The sequence below is a fragment of the Sturnus vulgaris genome, chromosome 2, assembly GCF_052056855.1.
Source record: "Sturnus vulgaris isolate bStuVul1 chromosome 2, bStuVul1.hap1, whole genome shotgun sequence".
NCBI lineage: Eukaryota > Metazoa > Chordata > Aves > Passeriformes > Sturnidae > Sturnus > Sturnus vulgaris.
The window spans coordinates 103,816,674-103,838,549 of NC_142244.1; the positions used below are offsets into that span (position 1 = coordinate 103,816,674).

Below are 21,876 nucleotides of genomic sequence, written 5' to 3' on the forward strand. Positions count from 1 at the left end.
GGGGGAAAAGACATGACAGTTGGATGAAGCCCTGAGCAATCTGATCTAGTGGGAGGTGTCCCTGCCCATGGTAGGAGGTTGGAATGAGATGATTTTTAAGGCCCCTTCCAACGCAAACCATTCTATGATATATGATATAGATTAGATATATAGATATATAGATATAGATATAATATTCTATTATATGATTCTATGATGATATGATATTTAAGACAAAAACTCTCTGGAAGTTTTGTGGGAATTTACGCCCATCATCAGGTTCCTTTGGAATTTCTCTCTGGTATGTAAAAGGTAGAGCTGGCAAAAAGGCCTCTTAATAATTATTAGACTGGATTCCAACCTCTCTTATGTATGTACAAGAAACCAGATTAACTCAGTTCTCAAGAGTGGAGGAAAGGACATTTCAACTCAGATGAGATGGAATGGCAGGTGAAAAAGAGGGCTAGAAAACTCCAGGAAAACACCATAGCACAGGAAACCATGCAGAAGGGGCATACTGAAAACTAGTTCATGATGCTGTCCTGTTTTCAGATATGGCTTCACAAAAGAAGTTTCAAAGAAGTACAAGGTAAGATTCCTTCTCCTTCCCCTATATTTTTTTGCAGTCTCACACATGTACGATGAAACCTGTGTAAATTTCAAATCAGTTCATTTAGGTGTAGCAGAGAATGACTTTAGTGATGTAGGTGAAATTATTTTGGCCTATCAGTGGAATAACTGACAAAACTATTTTAAGTGCTAGTCTCTTATGCCCAGAGATCTATGGGATGAAATAAGTAACATCCATAATACCAATCAAGAACACAAAAAGAGGTGAACATGAAAGAAAAAACTAAATGCTACAGTGACAACTAAATGGCTCTAAAGTAAATGTCAGAACATGTTTGTCAGGGTTGCAGTTCAGGATATCACCTGAACAAAATTGTTCATATAAACTGTAGCAGACACTTCAGCAAAATCTTGAACTTAGAAGCAACAGAATCTGTCAGAAGTAGGATCTAATGTAAGAGTATATTTTCCAGGACCATTGGAAACAGATTTTGTGTCTTCTGCGAGATGTTTTTAGCTGGCTTCCCCTTGCCACTATAATTGATAGCAAAGTTCTTATCCTACATGGAGGGATTTCAGACACCACAGATTTGGATTTCCTGAATGCACTTGAGAGAAATAAGGTAAGAGATCATATTAATGGGAGCATAATTTTGTTTTCTTTTAATATTTTTGCAGTACAAATGCTAGGATCAGGTAGTTTGCATTAGGAAAGGAAATGGCAGCAGTATAAGTGTATAAGAAAAATAATAGTTTTTCTTCAAAGTCAGAGCTTAGGAAGGAAGGTTGTACTAGGTGTTGAGAGCCAATTGTCTGGCTCTCCATGTAACATGGGTCTTTTGATCTTAAAATAGCTAAAGCTGCTTTAGATGCCTCCTCCTGCAGTGATAACACATTAGCCAGAAAGTATGAAAACTACTTGATTCTTGGGCATTTCCTTTAAAAACTTTAGAAATCAATCTAGCCACATATTTCTAGCACTGCCTTTTTTCCTGGGGCTGTGCTTCTGCCATCTGTTGTGTGGGGGAAGTTCTCCACCTGTGAGGCGCTCCCTTGGCAGCAGCCGAGTGTTGTTCATGTGGGAGAGCCTTTCCAGAAGGATGAAAATTCAAGAACTAGCCTTGTTAAAACAGAATCTACTGCTTTTCAGGGATTTAGAAGATAGAAATGTTCATGTTTTTTTCTGGAATTATGAGCAATAACAGATCTTTCAAATCAGTGGAAAATGGTGTGGGATTTGGTCTCGATTTGGATAACTAAATCTAGATATCTGCTTGTGATCAGGTGCTGAGACTCCTTATAGTCAATGGAGATGCAGGAGATCTGGTGGAGATCATTTCTTAGGCACACATCTCCAGTGCAAGGAAGTGTGCCACTGGCTGGGGATGTCCCCTCTGGCCTTTGCCTGCCTCTGAGGAAAGTCTTCTCTGTAGGTCCCCTCCACCAGTCCCCTTTAGGCCCGATTTGTGTCTGTCCCACTCACACTAATTCACAGACATAGTGGAGCATCTCAGATGGCATAGGAGACCAACCTTTGAGCAACTTAGTGTACCCTGTCATCAATGTTGGTGGAATCTAGAGCTATTTTTGTCATCCTCATATTTTCTAAAGCAGAAAGAAATGCTTTGCAGGGCAGTCAGTTATGTCTCTTTTTTTAAGATAGTAAAAAGGGCATAAATACTTCTGATCATTGGAGTCTAGGCTCTGTTGGCTGCACCACTGTGCACTAAAACTGGGTGCCAACTACAGATAGAGGTGTCCTAACTGTGAGCTGAATTCTGCCCATGCTTTCACCAGAGCTCAGCTATGCATGTTTCTGATGCAGCATCTGTGAAATGCAGAATTAACAGGCCAAAGCTGCTGCCACAGGAGAGCGTTGCTAATGAGACATGTGTGGGCCACAACCCAGGGCAGTGTCACTCAAGGCCAAGTGATGTATTTTAATTGGTACAGCTGGCAGCTGACAGGTTGCAAGTACTGGTCAGTGCACTGGCAAATAACCTCGTGTTGTGCATTCTGTTCTGAATTAGTCCTTTTCTTTGTTAAAGAGTAAAATCTGGGGGTCTGTGGACTGTGTATGTTTTATTGGTGGTGGTTTTTTTGGGTTTGGAGTTTTTTTGTTTTGCTTTGGGTTTTTTATGTTGGTTTGTTGGTTTTGGTTTTGGAGTTTATTTTGACTTTGTTCTGGAAATAAGGTAGTATGGGAAAATTTTAAATGAGCAGACATTCCCTAGAGAAGAATCCATATTAATGGTCACCATTCATGGAACCATAGCACACCACTCCAAAAAGGCAAATGCAAATATTTAGCAGTATAAGGCCTGATATAGTATCTTATCAGTTTCACTACTGTCTTCCTGATACTCCATTTAATTTAGCTAAATTAATCTAACAGCATGGCCCTGTGTCAGAGCAGAAGTGAATGGAGTTTCACCTTCAGTACAATATGAATGTATATCTTGTTTCCAGGGAAGCTGGACACTGAAGTGTCTACCCTGATCCCAGGCCTTACTTGCTGTATAGTGAGACCTTAAGATTGACTGTATTTGGAACGAGTGTGTGTGTCTGGATAAGAATATGAAAGCAGCTCTGAAGAGCCTGGTTACTGACAGGTATAAAAGCAGAATTTTTGCCAAATACCTGCAGCGTCTCCTAAACCTGTGAATTCAGGACATTATGAGAGTTAACATTAGTTGAACTCTCAAGGAGTTTTCCTGAGTACAGGAAACATGATCTGATGTGCTTTTCAGCCAACATCTCTGTATCAACTTTTGTTGTTGTGATGGTAACTTTTTTTGTTGTTGTCGAAGTTGAAATCTTTGATGCGGCCACCAAAGTCAGTAAGAGACAGACAGGACCAAACAAAGAAGAGAATTCCAACAACAAAACCCAGTAAACACATTGCTAACCAGCATGTTACAGCGAAGACACAACACAACTCTTCACCGGGCTTCACTGAGTCTTCGGGCTCAAATTTGCCTCCAGACCCCGCCCTGAAGGAATGGAAACAAGTAGGTGAAACCAAAGACACACTGATACCAAACCCCTCCCGCACAAACTCAGCAGGTGTTCTGTTCTGGCAGTGTATTTATGAGTCTGAGGGAACTGTCTCTTCATAGGAAAACAGAGGTTCTAAGGAGTATATTAGATACCTATTAGTTTTTTGGATGCTGTTTGTAGACCTGGTAATAAAGGCTTGGGATTTTATACTTTACAAGTAAAATTGACCCAGTATTTTGTTTTCTTAGTCGTTAGGAGGAGGAAGCTGCTCAGTAGGAAATGGATTTGCCTGCCCTCATGTGGTTGGATCTGTTGGTACATAAATGGTTGTTGGTTTAAACAGGTCAGACTGCAATTGTTGGTGAGATAAAGCACTTTTTTTTGGCTGTGCTTTTGGCAGTTGAATGCTGATATAGCCCAGAAAAGCCACTCAGCTCCTGAGACCTACAGGCAGATTACTCAGAAGCGGGAAGTTTTTGTCCTCTGGCTATTCATTTCACCTCGAATACCAGAGCCTTTGTTATACTGTAATTTAATAAATTGTGGCAATTTGGAAAGCTTAATTTCTCTAAAAATATGATTTCCCAAGATACCTATCTGACCTACAAACTAACATAATGGGCACAAGCAAAGCTCCCCTTTTACCCCAAATCTGACACTCCCCCAGCTAATCAAGCATCCATTAAGCCATGCTCACAAATATGAAGTGGAATGTGTTAGTGCAAACCTTGCCCAAAAAAGTTTAAACAAACACATTTTGAATCATGTTTGCCACTGACTAGAATTAAACCATGATCTTCATGTCTGAACTCTGCTAAAATGTTAATATGTAAAATGTTGGTTTGAAGCATGAGCTAACTAATGACAATAAAGCCAAAGGCAACTCTTGTCTTGTTTAGAGCATGTACTCCCAAGCTTAGGTAAAACCACTGACCAATGTGGTTATCCAGTCTGTGCTGGGAAATAGAAATTGCCTCTCCTACAAGAAGGCAGCTTTTGTTCCCTTTGAAATAGCCCAGGTACTGTTCCTGTGCCTGCTCAAGTCTGAAAACCTCAGCTGTGAAAGGAGGTACATTGCTGAAATCTAGATAATGTTTCTTAAAAAGTAGAACAAAAGTCTCAGCCCAAAAGAATATGCTCCTGAAAGGAAGGAAAAACCCCAAGACCTATGTGTTAGCTCAAATGTGTTTTCTCCCTGTACTGTGGGGCTTTTGCTGTGGCCAGGACTTTAGACAGCCATAGCCTGTCAGTCTTCCCCTACTATGAGTCCTCAGTTGCTTGAGTTTGCTATTTATAGATCCTTGACATTCTGTGGAGTGATCCAAGAAGCCAAAATGGCTGTACACCAAACAAGTGTCGAGGAGGAGGCTGTTACTTTGGTCCTGATGTCACTACCAAGCTGTTTGAGAGGTATAATCTGAAGATGCTCATCAGGTCTCATGAATTTAAGCCAGAAGGTTATGAGATCAGTCATGATGGAAAGGTAAGATGCTTCCATGTAAAGCAGAATTCTCCTGTGAATTTCACAGGAACATCCTCAGTAGATTTGTCTGCAAAATTTATTTTTAAAAAAGAGAGTCACTATGTTAAACTGGGCTTGGGGGAACTTCGCCCTAGATAGATGTTACAACAAATTACTGAGTTCCAAGTAACAAAGTTCTTTATGGCTTTAGGGAGTGGGGACCAATTTATTACTTAGACGAAAACAAATGGACATCAACAAAATTGCCCACAAGAGTTTTGTGTGAATACAGTTCAAGAGTGCTCTAAGGCTCTAGAAGCCTTTAATTTACTGATTTCTCTTTTGGCCCTGCTTTCTAACATGCTGTATTGGGAGGCCAAGAATCCTGAAAACCAGGTCTCTCTTACAAAGAAGTTTCTGTTAAGCAGCATGTTATATCTCACTGCTCTCTGAAGTCTGACAGGTCAAAAATAAAGGCCCAGAGCTCTGACTCAAAAGGCAAGAGCAATTTGGTGAATGACATAATTTTATATGTAGACACATAATTTTGTAACCTTCAAAAGAAGTGTCAAGAAGAACTAGCTGTTCTGGCCAATCCAGTTTCTTTGTATCCTGTGTCAGGTTATCACCATATTCTCGGCCTCTAACTATTATGAAGAGGGCAGTAACCGGGGCGCTTACATCAAGCTGAATCCCGAGCTCATCCCCCGGTTTGTGCAGTACCAGGTCAGCAAGTTCACGCACAGGAAGAATCTCCGGGAGAGGTAAAGCTCTGTGTTGCATGCAGTGAGGGTTGACTCACCTCACATGTGAGTGTACCTGCCACAGGTCTAGAGCTTCACTGAATAACTGTATAGGCATCCATTTTCCTTGATTCTCACTGGTTTTCTATTTTTCAATTTAAAAATTAATACAGTAGACAAAACATATTCTAAGTGCTTAACTTAAAACTTTTTGACAAACTCCCAAAGGTAATTAGGTGAGGTAAGCAGTTAGAACAGACAATTGACAGGGACTCATAAATGGCCTGCACCTGTCTGCTTTAAGGTTGCAGTGTTAATCTGGACAAATCCTGTTATGAATTGAGTCTCAAAAGTTTATCATGACAGCTTTTCCATGCCTAGTAGTGTGGTCAGATTACTAAAGGAAAGCAGCTTAGAATTACCTGCATAAACTCAATTATCTCATAAACTCAGATTTTTCTTATGGGGCATTGTTGGTTTTGTTTGGTTTGGGGTTTTCCCCCCTCCCTGAATGCTGTCTTATGTGTTCTAGTGTGTTTTCGGTCATCCTACTTAAACATACTATACCCTAAACATACTACATGTTAAAGGATGTAAGAATTTTATAATTAGTGTTGAAAAGCATAAAATGCTAGAGGATGTTAATCCTTTCATAATCTGCTGATTTTTTTTTCCTCCTAGGGTGGGTACAATTGAATCATCTGCCTTAAAGTCCTTACGAGAGAAGATTTATGCTCACAAGTCTGAACTCACCAGTGCTTTTGCACAATACGACATCAATGGCACAGGTACTACTTCCTCTCTGTCTAGTTGCCACCGTGGCAAAAACAGCTTCTGTGTGCGGGGGCAGAGGGGACAAACCCCATGGAGAGGAGTCCTACCTGCCTGCCAGAGTCAGGTTGAGGGCAGAAGAGCTGGCTGATCTTGTTCTTCATGACTACAGAGGAGGATGGGCATTGGGAAGGGCTTAGGTCCAAACAACTTGAGGGGATGAAGCTTGAAGTAAGAAAAAGAAAACTGAAAGAAATGGGCAAATAAAGAAAGTATGTTTGCTGTTGGGTAGAGAGTTTGGACAGGCAAATCCAGTTCCAGAAGCTCAAAAGTCACCTTCACGTAGGAGTGTCTTCAGAATGTGTCAGACAGGGAACTCAGGGATCTCAGGTGGGGGAGGAATAGGTCTCCTTCTGAGTCTGAGAAGTATCTGAGGAAAGTTGCCTGCCTATGCCTCCAGCAGACACACACTCACCTTAGCTGAAGAAAAGTCATTGCTAAGTTAATAGATGAACCTTTTATGTAGAAGCAAGAAGTTGATTTCTGCCACAAATACAACTTTTCCTTGTGACGGCTTCTCACTTGACTGTGTCCTTACAAGGGCACTCAATAACATGATGTTGTTGTTTCTTTGGCCACTAAACTGCTGTTTCACATATTTCTGTCTGGTTGAGTTTTCAGCCACATGTCACTTAACTGCAGCTCAGCTGAAACCTGAAGTACTCTTCATGGCATAATCTGGCTTTCTAAAAAGGTGTTAAAACATACTGAACATCATAACAGCATGACAACTTTGTGGCTGGAAGGGACCTGTGGAAATGCCTAGTCCAACCCCACTGTTCTTTTGTTATGAGGGCTTTGATCCTAGGGTTGAGAGAAAATTCTTGTGTTTTATAACCCTTTGTGCTAGTGACTGATGTGTGCTGTGTCCTGTGCTTTTAACCATGACCTGACCCCTTCTGGCAGGCAGGATTTCTGTCAACGACTGGGCTGCAGCAATGGAGTCTGTCCTACAGCTGGAACTGCCCTGGAGGATGCTGCGGTCTCAGTTAGCACAAATGAACCCAGATGGAGAAGTTGACTTCATGTCGTGTTTTTATGATTTGAAAATGGGTCAACCTATAAAAGAGGTAAAGAGGAAAATACCTCCTTGCAATACTTGGAGGAACAACTTCTGGTGCAAATTGAAGCACAAGACAGTGGTTTGGCCCAACAAGTAGACATCTACATCTGAACTAGTTGCTGAGCTTCCTTTTATAGTCACTGGAGGAAAATGAGCACTGCTAGGGTACGAATCATCATTCCCTGCTAAGGTAGAAGCTTAAAATAGGTTGGATGAATCACATGCTAGAACTGCTTCTTAACTTTCTGTTGGCTCTCGAGGGCGTTTAGATAACAGATCTGAGGAGATGTGACAAATCCTGCCCAGAGCACTCAACCCTTACTCTTTGAAATGAGCTTTTCAAACAAGCTCGAGGCAGTTTAGGCCCCTGTGGGAGGAAGTCATATTTGCTGATGGACTTCTAGATGTTTATAATTGTATCTGAGGTCACTTCTACAGAGCCCAATTGTTACCAAATGGCTGCACAGTGCTTCGGTATGGAGGCATCACCATAATTTTCCTAAACAGTGGGATCCATTCACATCTGTACAGTGAGTGCTTTGTATGAGTGCATGGTCTACACCATCTTCCCTAGATTATCCAAGATTATTTCCACAAATAATTACTGAAGGTAGGAGGTGTGAAGGGCTCCCCCTTGCCCTGCCATCTGAAAGTGACAGGTTTTAGCTGATTATTCCTCAGGGCAAGACACAGAAGTGTCATTCCAGAGAACTCAAGTCTAAAATTTTGGGTTTTTTAACATTTGACAAGTTAAACTGAGAAAATGGAAATTGGATAGTAGATACTCTGTTGGTTAAATTAACTCAAACCAAGGTCTGAATAGCTTCTTGTATGTGATTTCAAAACCAGGCTCAGCCAGCTTTGGCAGAAACACTGTGCAGATACAGAAAGGATCTGGAGATCATCTTTAACATCATTGACAAAGATCACTCAGGTAAGTCCAGGTAACTTCACTGTGTCAGCTCTAAGGAGCCTATACCAGTTATCTTCTCCCCACTGTGTTTCCTCCTTAAGGCTTCTAAATATAGAGGAACCAGAGGTGATGTAATTTCTCCAGTTTAGTGGAAACTATTTTAAGCAGTTAGTCTGCAACCATATAAGGGACAGTGCACAGAGCCTAACAAGAAAAGATTCTCACATACCCCAACTCCAGTACTGGCTTCACTCTTTTGGGGCCTTTTTCTCCCTTCCACTCAGTCTTTACTGCTTTCTCAATTCCACTGTCAAAAGCATTCAATCATTACCTAATAATTTGCTTCAATCATGAAAGCAGTAACCTCACCATAGTAGGCAGGTAACTTTCTTGCAGTTAAGGAGTGTGCATGTGTGTGTTTATGCAGGAAAGGGAAACAACAATGCCAAAAGCAACCTATTTTCTATCATCTCCTTTAGGTTTGATTTCTCTTGAGGAATTCAGCCAGACCTGGAGACTCTTCACTTCTCACCTGGGCATTGATGTACAGGATGACTCCATTGACAAGTTAGTCCTCAGCATAGACTACAACAAAGATGGCCACATTGACTTCAATGAATTTTTAGAGGCCTTTCACGTTGTTCACAGACTCGAGAAAAAGGCAACCTCCTGAAAAGGCAGAACTTCTTGTGGGTTGTTTTGGAAGCTCAGCTTGCTGTCATTAGTCATAAAAGGACTGCTCAATAGGGTCACTGTGCAAGCCTTTATTTAGCCCTTCCTGGATGATCTGTACCTGCTAATAATGGACAGAGGAAATGAAAACCCACATTTACAGTATTACTGTATCACTGCCACACACTGCCAGGACCTTTCAATTCACCCCCTCCTCTTGGTGGCATCTCCCCCATCAATCTAATCCCTGAAGATTGCCAAGGTCATGCCTACAGCTGTATAGGAAGAGAGACTTTGGTATGTGTCTGTCAGCAGTCCTTAGTGACAGCTGAGAGCATTGATCACCACAAGGAACATATCAGACCCATCCTGGTGATGGAACAGGCACAAGAGAGGCTGGCTGTGGGGTGTCCATTGCAGGAGAGGAAAACAGGGAAGAAGCATCTGGTTAAAATGGGTAGTTCTGTATTTAATCTTACTCTTTGCATGATGAAGAGGAATTAAATCATTCCAGGTCAATCTCTTATCCTTCCAAAAGTTTACACAACTTAGGCACAACTTAGAAGATTGTGGCTGAAAGGTGGTTACATTTGCATTCAATTTTCTCTTGCCTCTGGTTACTTTTCCCCACATTTGTTGGGATTTGGAGCTATGAAACAATCATAACTGTTTCTGAGATGGAGCCAGGCTCTCCACAATGGTGCTGAGCAATAGGACAAGAGGCAATGGGCAGAAACTGATGCACAGGAAGTTCCACCTGAACATGAGGAAGAACTTCTTCCCTGTGCAGTGACTGAGCACTGGAACAGAATGCCCAGAGAGGGTGTTGAGTCTCCGTCACTGGAGATATTCAAGAACAATCTGCATGTAGTCCTTTGCTTTGTGTTATGGGATGACCCTGTCTGAGCAGGGAGGTTGGACCAGATGATTCATTGTGATTTCTTCCAGCATGATCCATTCTGGGATTTGGTGATTCCATGATAAATTGTCACCTTAATGAAGGCTAAATCCACAGCACGTTAATGCAACACATGATAGATCACAGAATAAAGCTGTAGCTTTCTGAGCAATGCCTAAGTGGGGTGTCTCTATGCATGTGCTTTGCTACCCTGCCCCAATCACCATAGAACAGTTTCCTGAAGATTAAATGGGTTTCTTAAAAACAGAGAGGACTAAGAACACAAGAGTAAACATATTTTGATACTATCAAATATAAATATTCTTGCATGCAGTTAAACGTAAATTCTTTACCAAGAAAAGGAAACCAAGAAATTCTGAAATTGTATTTTTGGAAGGCAGCAAGATGGAAGACTCTTGCACTCACATTCCTGACTCCTTTCCCTGATTGCAAGTCAATATTCCCATTCTTGCCAGTACCACCCTGTCAATTCCCAAGGGGGAGAAGTCAGGAGGTCTGGCCCAAATTCTCTTGCATCTTACACTCTGAAAGCAACATGAGGTCAGGAGCTTTTTCGTAACTATGACCTCATTCAGCCTCAGTAAATCCAATGCACATAAAGTGCTTTTTGGATAGGAAGAAGTTCCAACCTAGTCCCTCTTTAAATTTTAATAGCTAAAGATGACCTAAAAGCAGCTCAGTTTTATTTAACAGAAATGTTGAAAGTACAAAAAAGTTGAAAGTATCATCCCAGAATGTAACAGCAGCCTAAGCCCAAGGCACTACTGTCTCTCTAAAATCTTATTTTCTACTATTAAATACAGAACACTTTTCCAGAAGTATTTTGTGACTTGACAGATGAATGAACAAACATGCAGACACTTATTTCTACTGCCTTGGGGGAGGAGAAAGAAAAGTTTTTAATAGGACAAACAGAATTTACAGTAAAACTTTAATGACATTGGTAATACATAATGTGTATTTATAGCATGCAGTTATTCTGATATATGCACTGTGATGATCAGTCCCACCTTATTCCAGTGGAGTGACAAAAAGGCTCCACTTACAATGGCCAAGCACTACTGTGTGGTGGGATCTTGCTTCCCCCTGTTGGCATCCATGTGGTGGGTGTGAAGTGACAAGGTGGAACTGGAGACTGCAGCACTGGAGTCCCCCTTTGCCACCTGCTCCAGTAAAGAGGACAGAGCCAGGCTGTACAATGAGATAGAAGAGTTCTGAAGGATGGCTGGCAGCCTCCAGTGTGGATGTCCCCCACTAAGGACACACTCCTGAACCTGGCATGAAGGGGACTGGCCTCAAGGGATCACTTCCTGAGAGGGGATGCCAAAGTACAGTCGCAGCACAGCCTCACTCGGCAAGCAGTGAGAGCCTTTTGGGGATGTATGACTGAGGTGTGGGAGGAGCTGAATCTTTGAGCCAAAACAGACAGCGCTGTCCCGTCAGCTGCTGGTGGCACAAAGAGACCCCTGACAGAAGGGGGGTGACAGGGGGACTTACCGTGAAACATCTAACACTGGGAATAAATGCCACTTGAGACTGAAACTGGGAGTGGGAAAAAGCCCTGCTGCTTGTACTTAAATCCAAACTGTTCGAGCTGAAGCTCTTCTTCTATAACCGCCATCCTCAACCCCCTTTTTCAGTTGGGATTCTGTGCAGCAGCTACTTAATATTCCAGATGTGAGTGGTCCTTTAAACAGCGCCTGAATCAGCCTGCACACGAGAGCCAAGCTCTCACCCTACATATGCCACCACTGGTAGCATCTCTCTCCTGCTTTCTGGGCAATTCTGCTCCTACCTGACCACTCCAAAAAGTACCCAAGGTTGGACTTGGACTGACTCAAGCTCCTGCTTCATTCAAGGCCCTGGCTACTGCCAGAGGGGTGACACATTCCCAGTGTCCCATGCCCACATGGGGCAGGCCAGGTGTTTCATTACCCCATAGAAAGTGGCTTCTCCTTTGCAGGGCAGCTAAGGACTGTGTGGCTCACCTGCACCTTCCAGGAACAAGCAGGACTCTTTCCCTTAGAAAGGAGACTACAGTTAGCAGGAGAGAAGCCAGACAAACTTTTTACTCTATCCGTTCAGTTTTCAGTTACTTGTGGGACCAGCAGCTGAGGGACATCAATGCTTTTAATGTGTCTGCAAGTAATGTAAGTTTGCCTTCCACTAACCTTGTGTTTGAGTACCACCCTGCACCACCAGATACCTAAACTCTTCAAATTACCACATAAATACCACGTGGAATGCAGACAATTGGAAAGTAATTCATTGTGATCATCATGAATATACCATAACCTAGGTCATATTATGAATTTGATATTAAAGACACCAATGACACTCCCATTTAAAAACAAAGAACTGTTAACGGGTGCCCAGGTATGCTAGGCCATAAATTTAATTGCTTTAGACTTTAATGCAGCTTCATGGAAAACCAACATCAGCCTTCTTGTTTCTGAAAAAAATCCACACACTAGGTAAAAAAAAAAAATTACAAGTCCTAGCAAAAAGTCATCTTGTATCTCTCTCAATCTAGGATTCAAGAAGAAAAGCAAAAATAGCTGCTACTACTTTTTGTGTGATACTAGGTAGAATAAAAAACATCACCTTGCTCTTTTTGTGCTTATGCCCTGCACTTTCACATCTGCTTAAGCTAGGAAAAAGATTTCATTTCCTTTTACTGGGAAACAAGCCAAGTGAGCTCTCACAATATGTATGAAAAGTTGAAAAACCCAAACCAAACAATAACAAAGGCAAACACAAAACAGGCACCACATCAATAAAATAATTTCCACACCCAAGTGCTAATTGTACCTGAACTGTCACTTTATACTGGCTCCTGCACAGGCCCACGGTTCCCATGGTGGTTAACACAGGGCTCTGGACTACCAAACTCCTCTGGTCTCTGAAAACAACATTAAATCACCTCACACTAAGGCCTCCTATACCTACACTCTCTTGAGCCAGTTCCCAGATACTACTGCAGCAGCAGTGACTGTGTAGAGGGACAGCACGGAGGGTGTCATGGCCTTTGGAGCTCAGACCTTCTGGGACCATGAGGGCTGGCAAGTGAGATAGGACATTACTTCTACTGGAAACACAAACCTCACTCTCAAAAGCAGCACACATTACTGTTAAAAAAAAAAAGAAATTAAATCCTAAATAAATGGCACAGTTTTCTTTTGAAAGAGTGGAGGGGAGACTCACAGAAACAGCTTATCAGGCTTATATAGCTCAGAAAGCACTTATTTTCACAGGCCTATCTGCTCTTTTCCCCTCCACAGGGAAGACAGAATTGCTCTGATCCTTTCTGCTCACATGGCATCAGCGCTGCTGAGGGAACCTGTCTGTGGCAATGGGATGCTGAAGCTACTGCCACTTTCCTAAGCTGTTAGCCAGATGCTGACATGTGGCTGGTGGCAAAGCCAGCAGCACAGGCACAAGGAAAACCACAGCCAGTGCCTGGGGTAAGGCAGAGTTTTCCTCTCCAGAGGCTGCCTACCTCTGTTTTGAGTTTAAATGGCAACGGAGTCATTTCCATGCAGGATGCATGGAAGCACCTGCAGCATCTCAGAGCTTCCAACTGACAGCATGAACCTGGGAAGTGTCTGCAGGGAGACTTCCAGGAAGCCCAGCCCCTAATTACATGAGACCACTGTGACTTCAAACTAGAAAGAATAAAAAGAAAAAACGGAAAAAGAAAAAAGAAAAAGAGAAAAAGAAAAAAACAAAGAGAAACATCAAAGCCTTCCATAAACTCATGCTACACTGGAAAAGCCACAATTATGCCATTCTTAACTCTGAGGCTGTTTGGGAGGGAAATGATCAGGAGACTTGGAGAGGGTGCTCGAGTGGAAGAGGTTTATCTTGTTCCATTCAGAGGAAAGGAATACAGGCATAAAACTGTCTCTCACACTGGAGAAGCTGGAGTCTTGAGATTTTGCCTCCAAAGTCTTGGGGATGCAGGGAACTAAACTATTGAGATTACAGACAGATGTGGCTTCCTGACAGAGGCTATCCTCTTAAATGAGTGGATATTGTAGGATGTTTGTCCATGCTGGCATTAGGCCTGCACTAACTAGGTGCAAATGAGAAGAGAATCAGGATAAAAGTGTACTAGAAATATCACCACGTTATTTCAAGTTCTTCTTACTCCTCTAATTTACATTTCCCTGGATGTTTCACACTGTGCATTAGTGATTCACAATGATGTACATTTACACACAGCAGGAGAAAAATTAATGAATTCCATCACTTCCCTTATTTGTGAGACTCTGTGCTTGCGATGCAGCTCCCTCATTTTATTATGCCTTTTGATCTCCACAAAGTAATCTGTTTTGCCCTTGGCAGAATTGTGTAATTCTTGCTAATTTAATATAAATTACATTTATGCACTTTGGGCAGAATAAGCCTCATTATTTGTTATTTCTCACACACTCTCCTAAAACCAGGCCAAATTCTAGCTCCCTGTCCCCAGCAGAGGTGTGCATAGAGCATCCCCAGCAGTGCCAAATGCTGAGGGAGTGCATGGCACACACACAGGCAGCAACCAACCAAGGGGTTCGTGACAGCAAACTGGGAAGGAAGAGCCTCTGAGCCTTCCCTCCTGTGTGAGGTGTCACTGCATTGCACAGCCTGTGCTGGGCAGGAAATCGTGTAAATAAATAATTATGGCTTTTGTTAGGTAAGTCATGGTGCCATAGGCTCCGCTGGGAGCACTGTCATAAAAATAGTGGCAAATTCCTGTGGCTGTGTCTTTCTCCAGGATACTACCAGTAGCTCCAAATGATTTCTGTAAAGACACAAGCAAAGAAGTAGAGCAAGTTAGGCATGCATGCTTATTTATTCTAAAAAACCACACCACATTATTTTTTATTTGTGCTGAGCACTGAAAGCAACTCTCTTTCCCCTCATGAAAACCTCTATCAGGATTACTATAGGGCCCACATGACTTAGTTGGATCAGTGCAAGTAAATGAAGAACATATAACTTCATGGATTTTGTCCTTTGGAGGAAATGGGTGGGATTACTCAAACATTGGTAATAGTAATGCCTTGATAAAGCAAAACTTCAATCTACCCTTGTACTTCCGAGCTAGTTAGCCATTACAATTTTATTCCCTTTAAATCTCTCACGATTCTTACATTACTTTTCCCAGTTATATTTCCAGAAGATACTTAAGTGATTTGGTCTGTCTTTGACAAAGACAAAGGAGAAAGAGCCAGGACAAAATCAAGTTCATCACGCACATTAAAAAAGGATCAGGGGATAATTTTGAAAGGAGGAGGCTTCCCCTCACTGCCCTTTGAGCTCACCAGCTCCTGCAGAAACAGGTCATTGGCCATGTGCACGATTCTGTCCACGTGGATGATGCCCCCGATGCTGTTCACCTCGATGTCAGAGAGGAACGTCAGGACAAGAATAGCTTCCACCAGGAGCTGCCTGTACTCGGGCTGGGGGACGTGGTTCAGCACCGACTCCACGTGCACTGCAAACTTGATTTCGCACGGGGTCATCTGGCAAGTTTGAGTGGAAATGGAAAGACAAACTGACAAATCCAAAAGACTAGCTCCTCACATCCTGCAAGCACTGAAACATATGCTCCTCTCCACACATGGGGGCAGACTGACTGAAGCGAACAAAATGTTTATGCAGCTTTAGCACTTACAGAAAGTTCTCGTGTTGCTAGACCTGATTCTGCAAACAGTTATACAACGTCCAGGAGCCTGCTCCAGCCCTGCAACCCATCACACACTCATCTCACTTACACACAGTGCTGCTGATGCTTAGCTGGCACATTAACTCTTTGCTCCTCAGGCTGTGGTCTTGCACGCTCTGCCTTGTACATACCTTTCTGGCATTGCAGGTGAGTTGCAAAGCCAAACTTGCTGCTGAGTTTTAAAAACAACCACCTGCTTAGAGGGGAGATTTTTAAATAACTCCTGAACTTTGCCATGCAGGAATATCACTATTCTATGTTTGGAGTGCAGCTTAATTTGCACTGGCATGGCTCTGTGGATGTTATGCTGCCTTAGGAAGTTTGTGCTTATTTTATTCAATTGCTTTAAACAGCAAAATTTTAGATACTGTCCAGGTCTGACAGGCTAAGAATAGAAGTCTATCTACACAATAGGGATAAATAAAGCTCTCCTTTCTGAAAAAAAAGCCACAAACCCCAACATTTAAATTTGACAGAAAATTCCAGCTCCTCTCTTCAGTTGTTATCACAGTTCCTCAGAAAAGAAGGAAGCCAGAGACAAATCTGAGGAAAACGGTCAGGAAAACAGTCTTGGGCACATAAGCACCACTCTTGCACTGATGGATTACTATTCACAAGAGTTTGTTTTATAGATGTGAATTCAAAATTTGCCAGAGCACCTAAAGACAGTATCCAGCTACAAAAAAAAGCAAGAAAATATAGATTTAAAAAGCCAAAGCTTTTCTTAGAAACAATCATTCTTAACTGTTATTTACTTTTGAGACTGTAAAGCCAAAATACAAAGCCTGCTGTTGCAACACATTAAAAACAGTAAGTGGCAAGCAATGTGTGTTCTTTATTCCAACAAGTCTGTGCTGCTTCACCTTCCCCTCAAAGGGCTGCTCTCAGCCACCCTCTCTGGAGCCTCCCAGTGGGCACAGGGGGACAGTGAGGGTGTGCAGGGCAGGCTCAGCAAAGGGAAAACCTGTCACAAGCCTCCTCCCAGGCCTGCCTGGCAGGAATTCACCTGCACAGACCCAGCGAAGCTGGTGGAGGTGCTGGGTCCAGACGTTCTAAAAGTAAACCAAGAATCTGTAACAGAGGCCCTGCTATATCAAAACAGACATTCAGACATGTGGCTAGAAAATCATGGGCATTTTACTGTACCTCTCTGGTAGTTGAAGAAGGAAGGACATACCCATCAATGGACAGACCATGGCACTGAAACATTTCAAGAGTGAACAGAAATTACAGTTTTTGCAAGTCAGTCTGAGGGTTCTCTGTTCTAAGCCAGTATGTAACAACTTTCAGTTAGGAAAAAAAAAAGCAAAGCAAAAGCCCCCAAATGACACAAAAAGCCCGATTCAAAAACATTATTTTATCCTTCCTGAAGAAGTTATTATGTAACTGGCAAAGATTAGAAATAGCCTGACATGACACACCAGAGCATGCTGTGCTCCAACCCAGCTAACGAAGCACAGCACTTCAGGAGCCACTACAGCAAAAGCACACAGAAGAGGGAAACAAATTGATGGGAGCATTCTTCTGGAAGGGATTTGGAAATGTAAGATACCACAAAAGCAAGACAACAGACCACAAGAGAAGAATCTTTTTTCATTTTCACTAGAGCAAAATTTAGTTATGTGTTTCAGATCCAGGACACCACATCTGAGGATGTCAACCACTGGGGGAGAGAAATAACAAGTAGTATAAAGAAAACAGTGACAAAACCTAAATGGTGAAAAGGCAGGTTAAGGAGGGACACATCTGGGTACGTGAGGTATAGAAACACAGCAAAAAGAAGAGACAGATTTTATGAATAGTCCAAAGAGATTTTAAGAATGAAATACTGAAGACAAGCACAATTCATTTTAACAGCCAGAAAAACCATACAATTACTCCCAGCTATTATATTAGGTTAGAAGTGATGCTCACTCTACTGGAAGATCCTATTAGTAAACAGTCAAGAGGTAATATATGATTTGTCTTGGCTGACATCAACACTAACAGCTTCAGTGTAAGGGACTTTAGAAGGACAAACCAGCCTAAATTGGTGATGCACTCTTTTCCCAACTAAGCAAGCATGAACATCTCAGTGCTGCAAGGTGCCAAATGCTGGCTGGTATCCAGCAAAGCAGAAAAACAGGTGCATAATCATTTTTGAAGTAAGTTAAAATTTGTAATTCCCCTCTCCTTCTTCCTGGAGAGTTGCTTTATTGTTTTACATTTCTATACCCCTGATATCCAAGGTGCTAGCAAGGACTTCCTTTTCACTTAAAACCAAACTAACAAACGAAAAAAGTTAAGAATGCCATACAGCTCAGAAGAGCCAGCAAGAGGTCTCAATACATTCTGGAAGAGTTAGAGCAGTTTCCTACTTCATTTCTCACAGCCTTTCTGACCTGGAGCACAGAACTGCATTGCACTGCAGTTTATGTGCACTGACAATGTGCACTAGGCCAGATGATGCACAACAGGCAGTGGTGGAACAGAATCATTCAGCCAAAATTCAGCATTGATGGTTTCAGAGAAAAATACTTTCAAAGAAACACATGAACTTGTGTTAATGGAGTCCTTTTATGTTGAAGAGACACCCTTCTACCAATGACTCTGGTTTCCACCTTCTAACCAACTTCCACTCCTGGCAAGATGCCACCCCTAGACCACCACCTCCCTGAGTTACAGCTCGCTTGCTTTCTTACCTTCTGAAGGATTTTCCACACTTTCTCATAAAAGCCAACAGGAACTCTGTTAATAGCACCATCAAGCCTCCTTCTGCGCAGCCACTGCCCTTTTCTGTCACCCCAGCTCATGTCTCCGCTGGAGCCAGTTGGAGAAATACTGGTGGGAGAGGATGGAGTACTGCTCCTCTGAAAGGACATTAAAGCTTTGGTTAGTTGCTTTCTACCACCCCAAGTGCCACTCCTAGCCAATACATTCCTGTTGTAATGCTACCTCAGAACCAGGGAAAAAATACAGGCCTTGGTATCATACAGGACAATGGGGTGGGACTGATCCTTCATCTCTCCCCTTTGCAAGAAGCTTAATTTCTCAAGTACTTCTATCATTCCTCAACAAAACAGGCAAGCACTTCAACATGGTGAACCCATCTGAACTTCACTGCTTGGTTTAATGTAACACCTGACTACTGTAACAAACACGAGCTGCTTCCAGGGCAGTGTCACTGGTGTGCAACATGGGGGGATCTGCAGGGAGGTTTGATTCACTTGGACATGGGGCTCGGTGTTGTAAAAGCATCAAGGGGTTCCTAAGTCCAGCAAGAGAGGCCTTCAGGCAAAAGCTCCATTAAAGTAAGTAGATTAAAAATTGACTTAATGAAGCCATGAAGTCATCATGCCTGCCTCTTTATAAGTATTAGTCTTGTTTCCTTTACTACCCTTTTTACTCTATTATTTCACTCTACCAGGTCTAGACACTAAATTAGGCAGCAAATAATTTTCAAAGTTGGGGCAATACCACCAAATTGCTGTTGTGATTTCCACACATACAGTCTGCCCATTCCTTGCCCTCTCAGAGACTGTGCTCTTCTGTGTTCTTGCCTTAGGTTTCAATACAAGATGTAACCAAAAGTATGTATTCTATTACCATCTGTTAAAACCAGGTGGGGCAGTGATCTTTATCTCTTCTATGACCCATCCCTCATAACTCTGGGGTATATTGTCTGTTAATGGGCCATCTATTAAAATCAGGGCAGTGTTCTATATCTCTTCCACAAGATCCTCCCTCCAGGAGGATATCTTCTGTTAATGGCCCATTGAGTCCCACTGCATGACTGATAAAATTACATCATGCCATTGGGAGATGCTCCACCCAGGGGGAGGAGCTACGCATTCCTATCTGGATATAATCCAAGATTTGGAACACCACAGGCAGCCTTTTTCCACTGGATTCCCAGAGGAAAACCAGACCCTTCTACATTACCCCTGAACCTCGGGTGTCAGGTTATATTCTGACTCTGCCAGTGTTTTTGTACTACTGCATTTTATTTTAATTTTTCTATTAAATTGTAGTTCTGACTTGGGATCTCCCACTGGTTTGCTTTCAAACCAGCACAGTTCTCCTTCCATTTTGATACCTGTTACTTTCAGCCCAGAAAGGACTTCACTGATAAATCCCCTTATCTCCAAGTAAGAAGCCACCTGTAATGGGGAAGGAGGAAAATGATGCCAACTGCATGTTTGGAAAGTGCAGGCTCATAGATTCTACATAGCCAAGCTCTGCAAAAAAAGTCCTCAGCAAACAGTAATTCTCCAGTGCTATTAGTGTCCATGAGGCACACCTGGTGTTCCTTTGATGTTCCAATGCTTGCTGTTCCTTTCCACTGCAAATTGACTGTGACAGACAGAACTTCCTGCTCTGTAGCTGTGTTTTTCAGGCATTTGGGAGGTGTGAGAGCTTAAGGAGAGTTAGAGTTCTCTGCAAGAAGATGACTTCTTGAAGAGATACCCATGCAACCCCTATCTCAGCATCTTGATTCTGAGATCCTCACTATCTGGAGGCTGTCAGCATTTATCAACACTACATTACTTTTACATGCTGAAGACATCTGTAACAATCCACTATCAAGTAGCTAAATCTGCTATAGTACTTTATCTGCTACAATTGCTTAAGCTTCAGAACTACGTGGATCTAAATGTAAGACTCAACTTCTATTATAACATTATTAATGACAATAGGTTCCCAATGGAGACAAGACAAAGAGGTAGGGTTTGAAAACAAGGTTTTAGGCAGGAGAAGACAGAGGAGGGGTCTAGAGCCAAGACCCCTGCACACAAACATGCACAGGGTGAAGAGCAGGTGCAGAGCTACAGACAGTGTTTTACCGTGGAACCAAACATGCTGCTGGACATGGAGTGACCTTCATGAAAGAACTGCGAAACAAAACCAGACACCAATGTCAGACAGGCAAGGGAACAGAACACAGACAAGGTTAGGCAGCACATAGATGCAAAGACAAGAAATACACAATAACCTCAGGTACTCAGGGAAAAATTGCAGCAATCCCTGGCCTCTTGCAGTGCTGCACTTCAGGTGATACCAGGGCAGCTGCTGCCCATTCTCAGGGTCACCATGAGGCAGAGCCCGCTGTGCCAGGAGCCTGTTTGGCAGCCCATGCCATCCATGGAGCTCCCAGCATGGCCAGCACAAACCACCAGTTTAAGATGCAAGCAAAAGCTTCCCTGTGACTTGGGGCCAAGGTAAAAACCAAACTGCCTACTTCCATTCCCCATTTGTTGCAATGCCACCAGCTTATCTTTGCCTGAGAGGGTCATCTTGCTGGAGAGACAGCAGGCTGCCAACCAGATGGGCAGCACTAAACAAAAAGGTGCAAGGCAAATTTTTTGCTGAAATGTGGATGCAGGACCTCACAGCCTTTATGCACTTTTCTCTAAATAAACACCCCAAGCCATGCCTCCACATTCACTGTTAATGATTCTGAGTCAAGAAAGAACGGCCACAAAACAGGGAGCTGCAGTTGCTCAACACATCCAGAGATGTTAGTACAAGTACTTGAAATATTCCTAGTAACAACAAAGTGTATCCTGCAGCACCCCACCAACCACCTGCCAAAATGACATTAGCTGCTAGTCAACATTAGCTGCTAGGCAATAATTCAGAGAATGCAGTGAGATGTGGCAGGAAGCAGCAGGAAAGGCCAAGTGTATGTGTGGGGGGGAGGCACAAAAATAAGCCCAGCCAACTCCTCCTCTGTGCACAATACCAAGTTTTTGTGGAATGTGAAAGCAACAAAGGAACTATGTTTCTAATGTCAAGAGAGGTCTAAGTACTCCAACTCAGGCCCACCTCTGTATTTCAAACAAAATAATGCTGCCATCTAGTGCCTTGTTCCTCCTCCTTCCTGGAAAGGCCCCGAATCCAGACACCCCCGTTTGACTGGGAGGCCAGCTCAGACTGACCTCCAAGGCCACCTCAGGGCCAGTGCAGCACAGCTGGCAGCACCTTCACAGCCTCCCCCTCATCCACGATGATGCTCTGGCAGTGACACA

General features: G+C 42.7%; 2 protein-coding genes across 4 annotated transcripts in view; one reads left to right on the plus strand and one right to left on the minus strand.

The window, feature by feature from the left end:
- Positions 1–10,299, plus strand: part of PPEF1 (protein phosphatase with EF-hand domain 1) — a 34,588-nt gene extending 24,289 nt beyond the window's left edge. The window contains exons 9-17 of the mRNA XM_014875783.2: positions 532–568; positions 1,023–1,172; positions 3,360–3,560; positions 4,847–5,032; positions 5,633–5,775; positions 6,436–6,542; positions 7,492–7,655; positions 8,498–8,582; positions 9,041–10,299. Of these exons, the coding sequence (XP_014731269.2) occupies positions 532–568; positions 1,023–1,172; positions 3,360–3,560; positions 4,847–5,032; positions 5,633–5,775; positions 6,436–6,542; positions 7,492–7,655; positions 8,498–8,582; positions 9,041–9,234 (1,267 nt within the window). The 3' untranslated portion in view covers positions 9,235–10,299. The remainder of the gene's footprint in view (positions 1–531; positions 569–1,022; positions 1,173–3,359; positions 3,561–4,846; positions 5,033–5,632; positions 5,776–6,435; positions 6,543–7,491; positions 7,656–8,497; positions 8,583–9,040) is intronic.
- Positions 10,300–11,027: 728 nt separating this feature from the next.
- Positions 11,028–21,876, minus strand: part of PHKA2 (phosphorylase kinase regulatory subunit alpha 2) — a 44,326-nt gene continuing 33,477 nt past the window's right edge. For 2 of the 3 annotated variants that reach the window (XM_088160248.1, XM_088160249.1), the window contains exons 28-32: positions 20,692–20,739; positions 18,550–18,717; positions 17,015–17,068; positions 15,465–15,665; positions 11,028–14,941 (exon numbers count right to left, since the gene is read on the minus strand). In XM_088160248.1, the coding sequence (XP_088016374.1) occupies positions 14,768–14,941; positions 15,465–15,665; positions 17,015–17,068; positions 18,550–18,717; positions 20,692–20,739 (645 nt within the window). In that variant the 3' untranslated portion in view covers positions 11,028–14,767. The remainder of the gene's footprint in view (positions 14,942–15,464; positions 15,666–17,014; positions 17,069–18,549; positions 18,718–20,691; positions 20,740–21,876) is intronic. The other variant, XM_014875812.2, reaches the window with a different exon arrangement.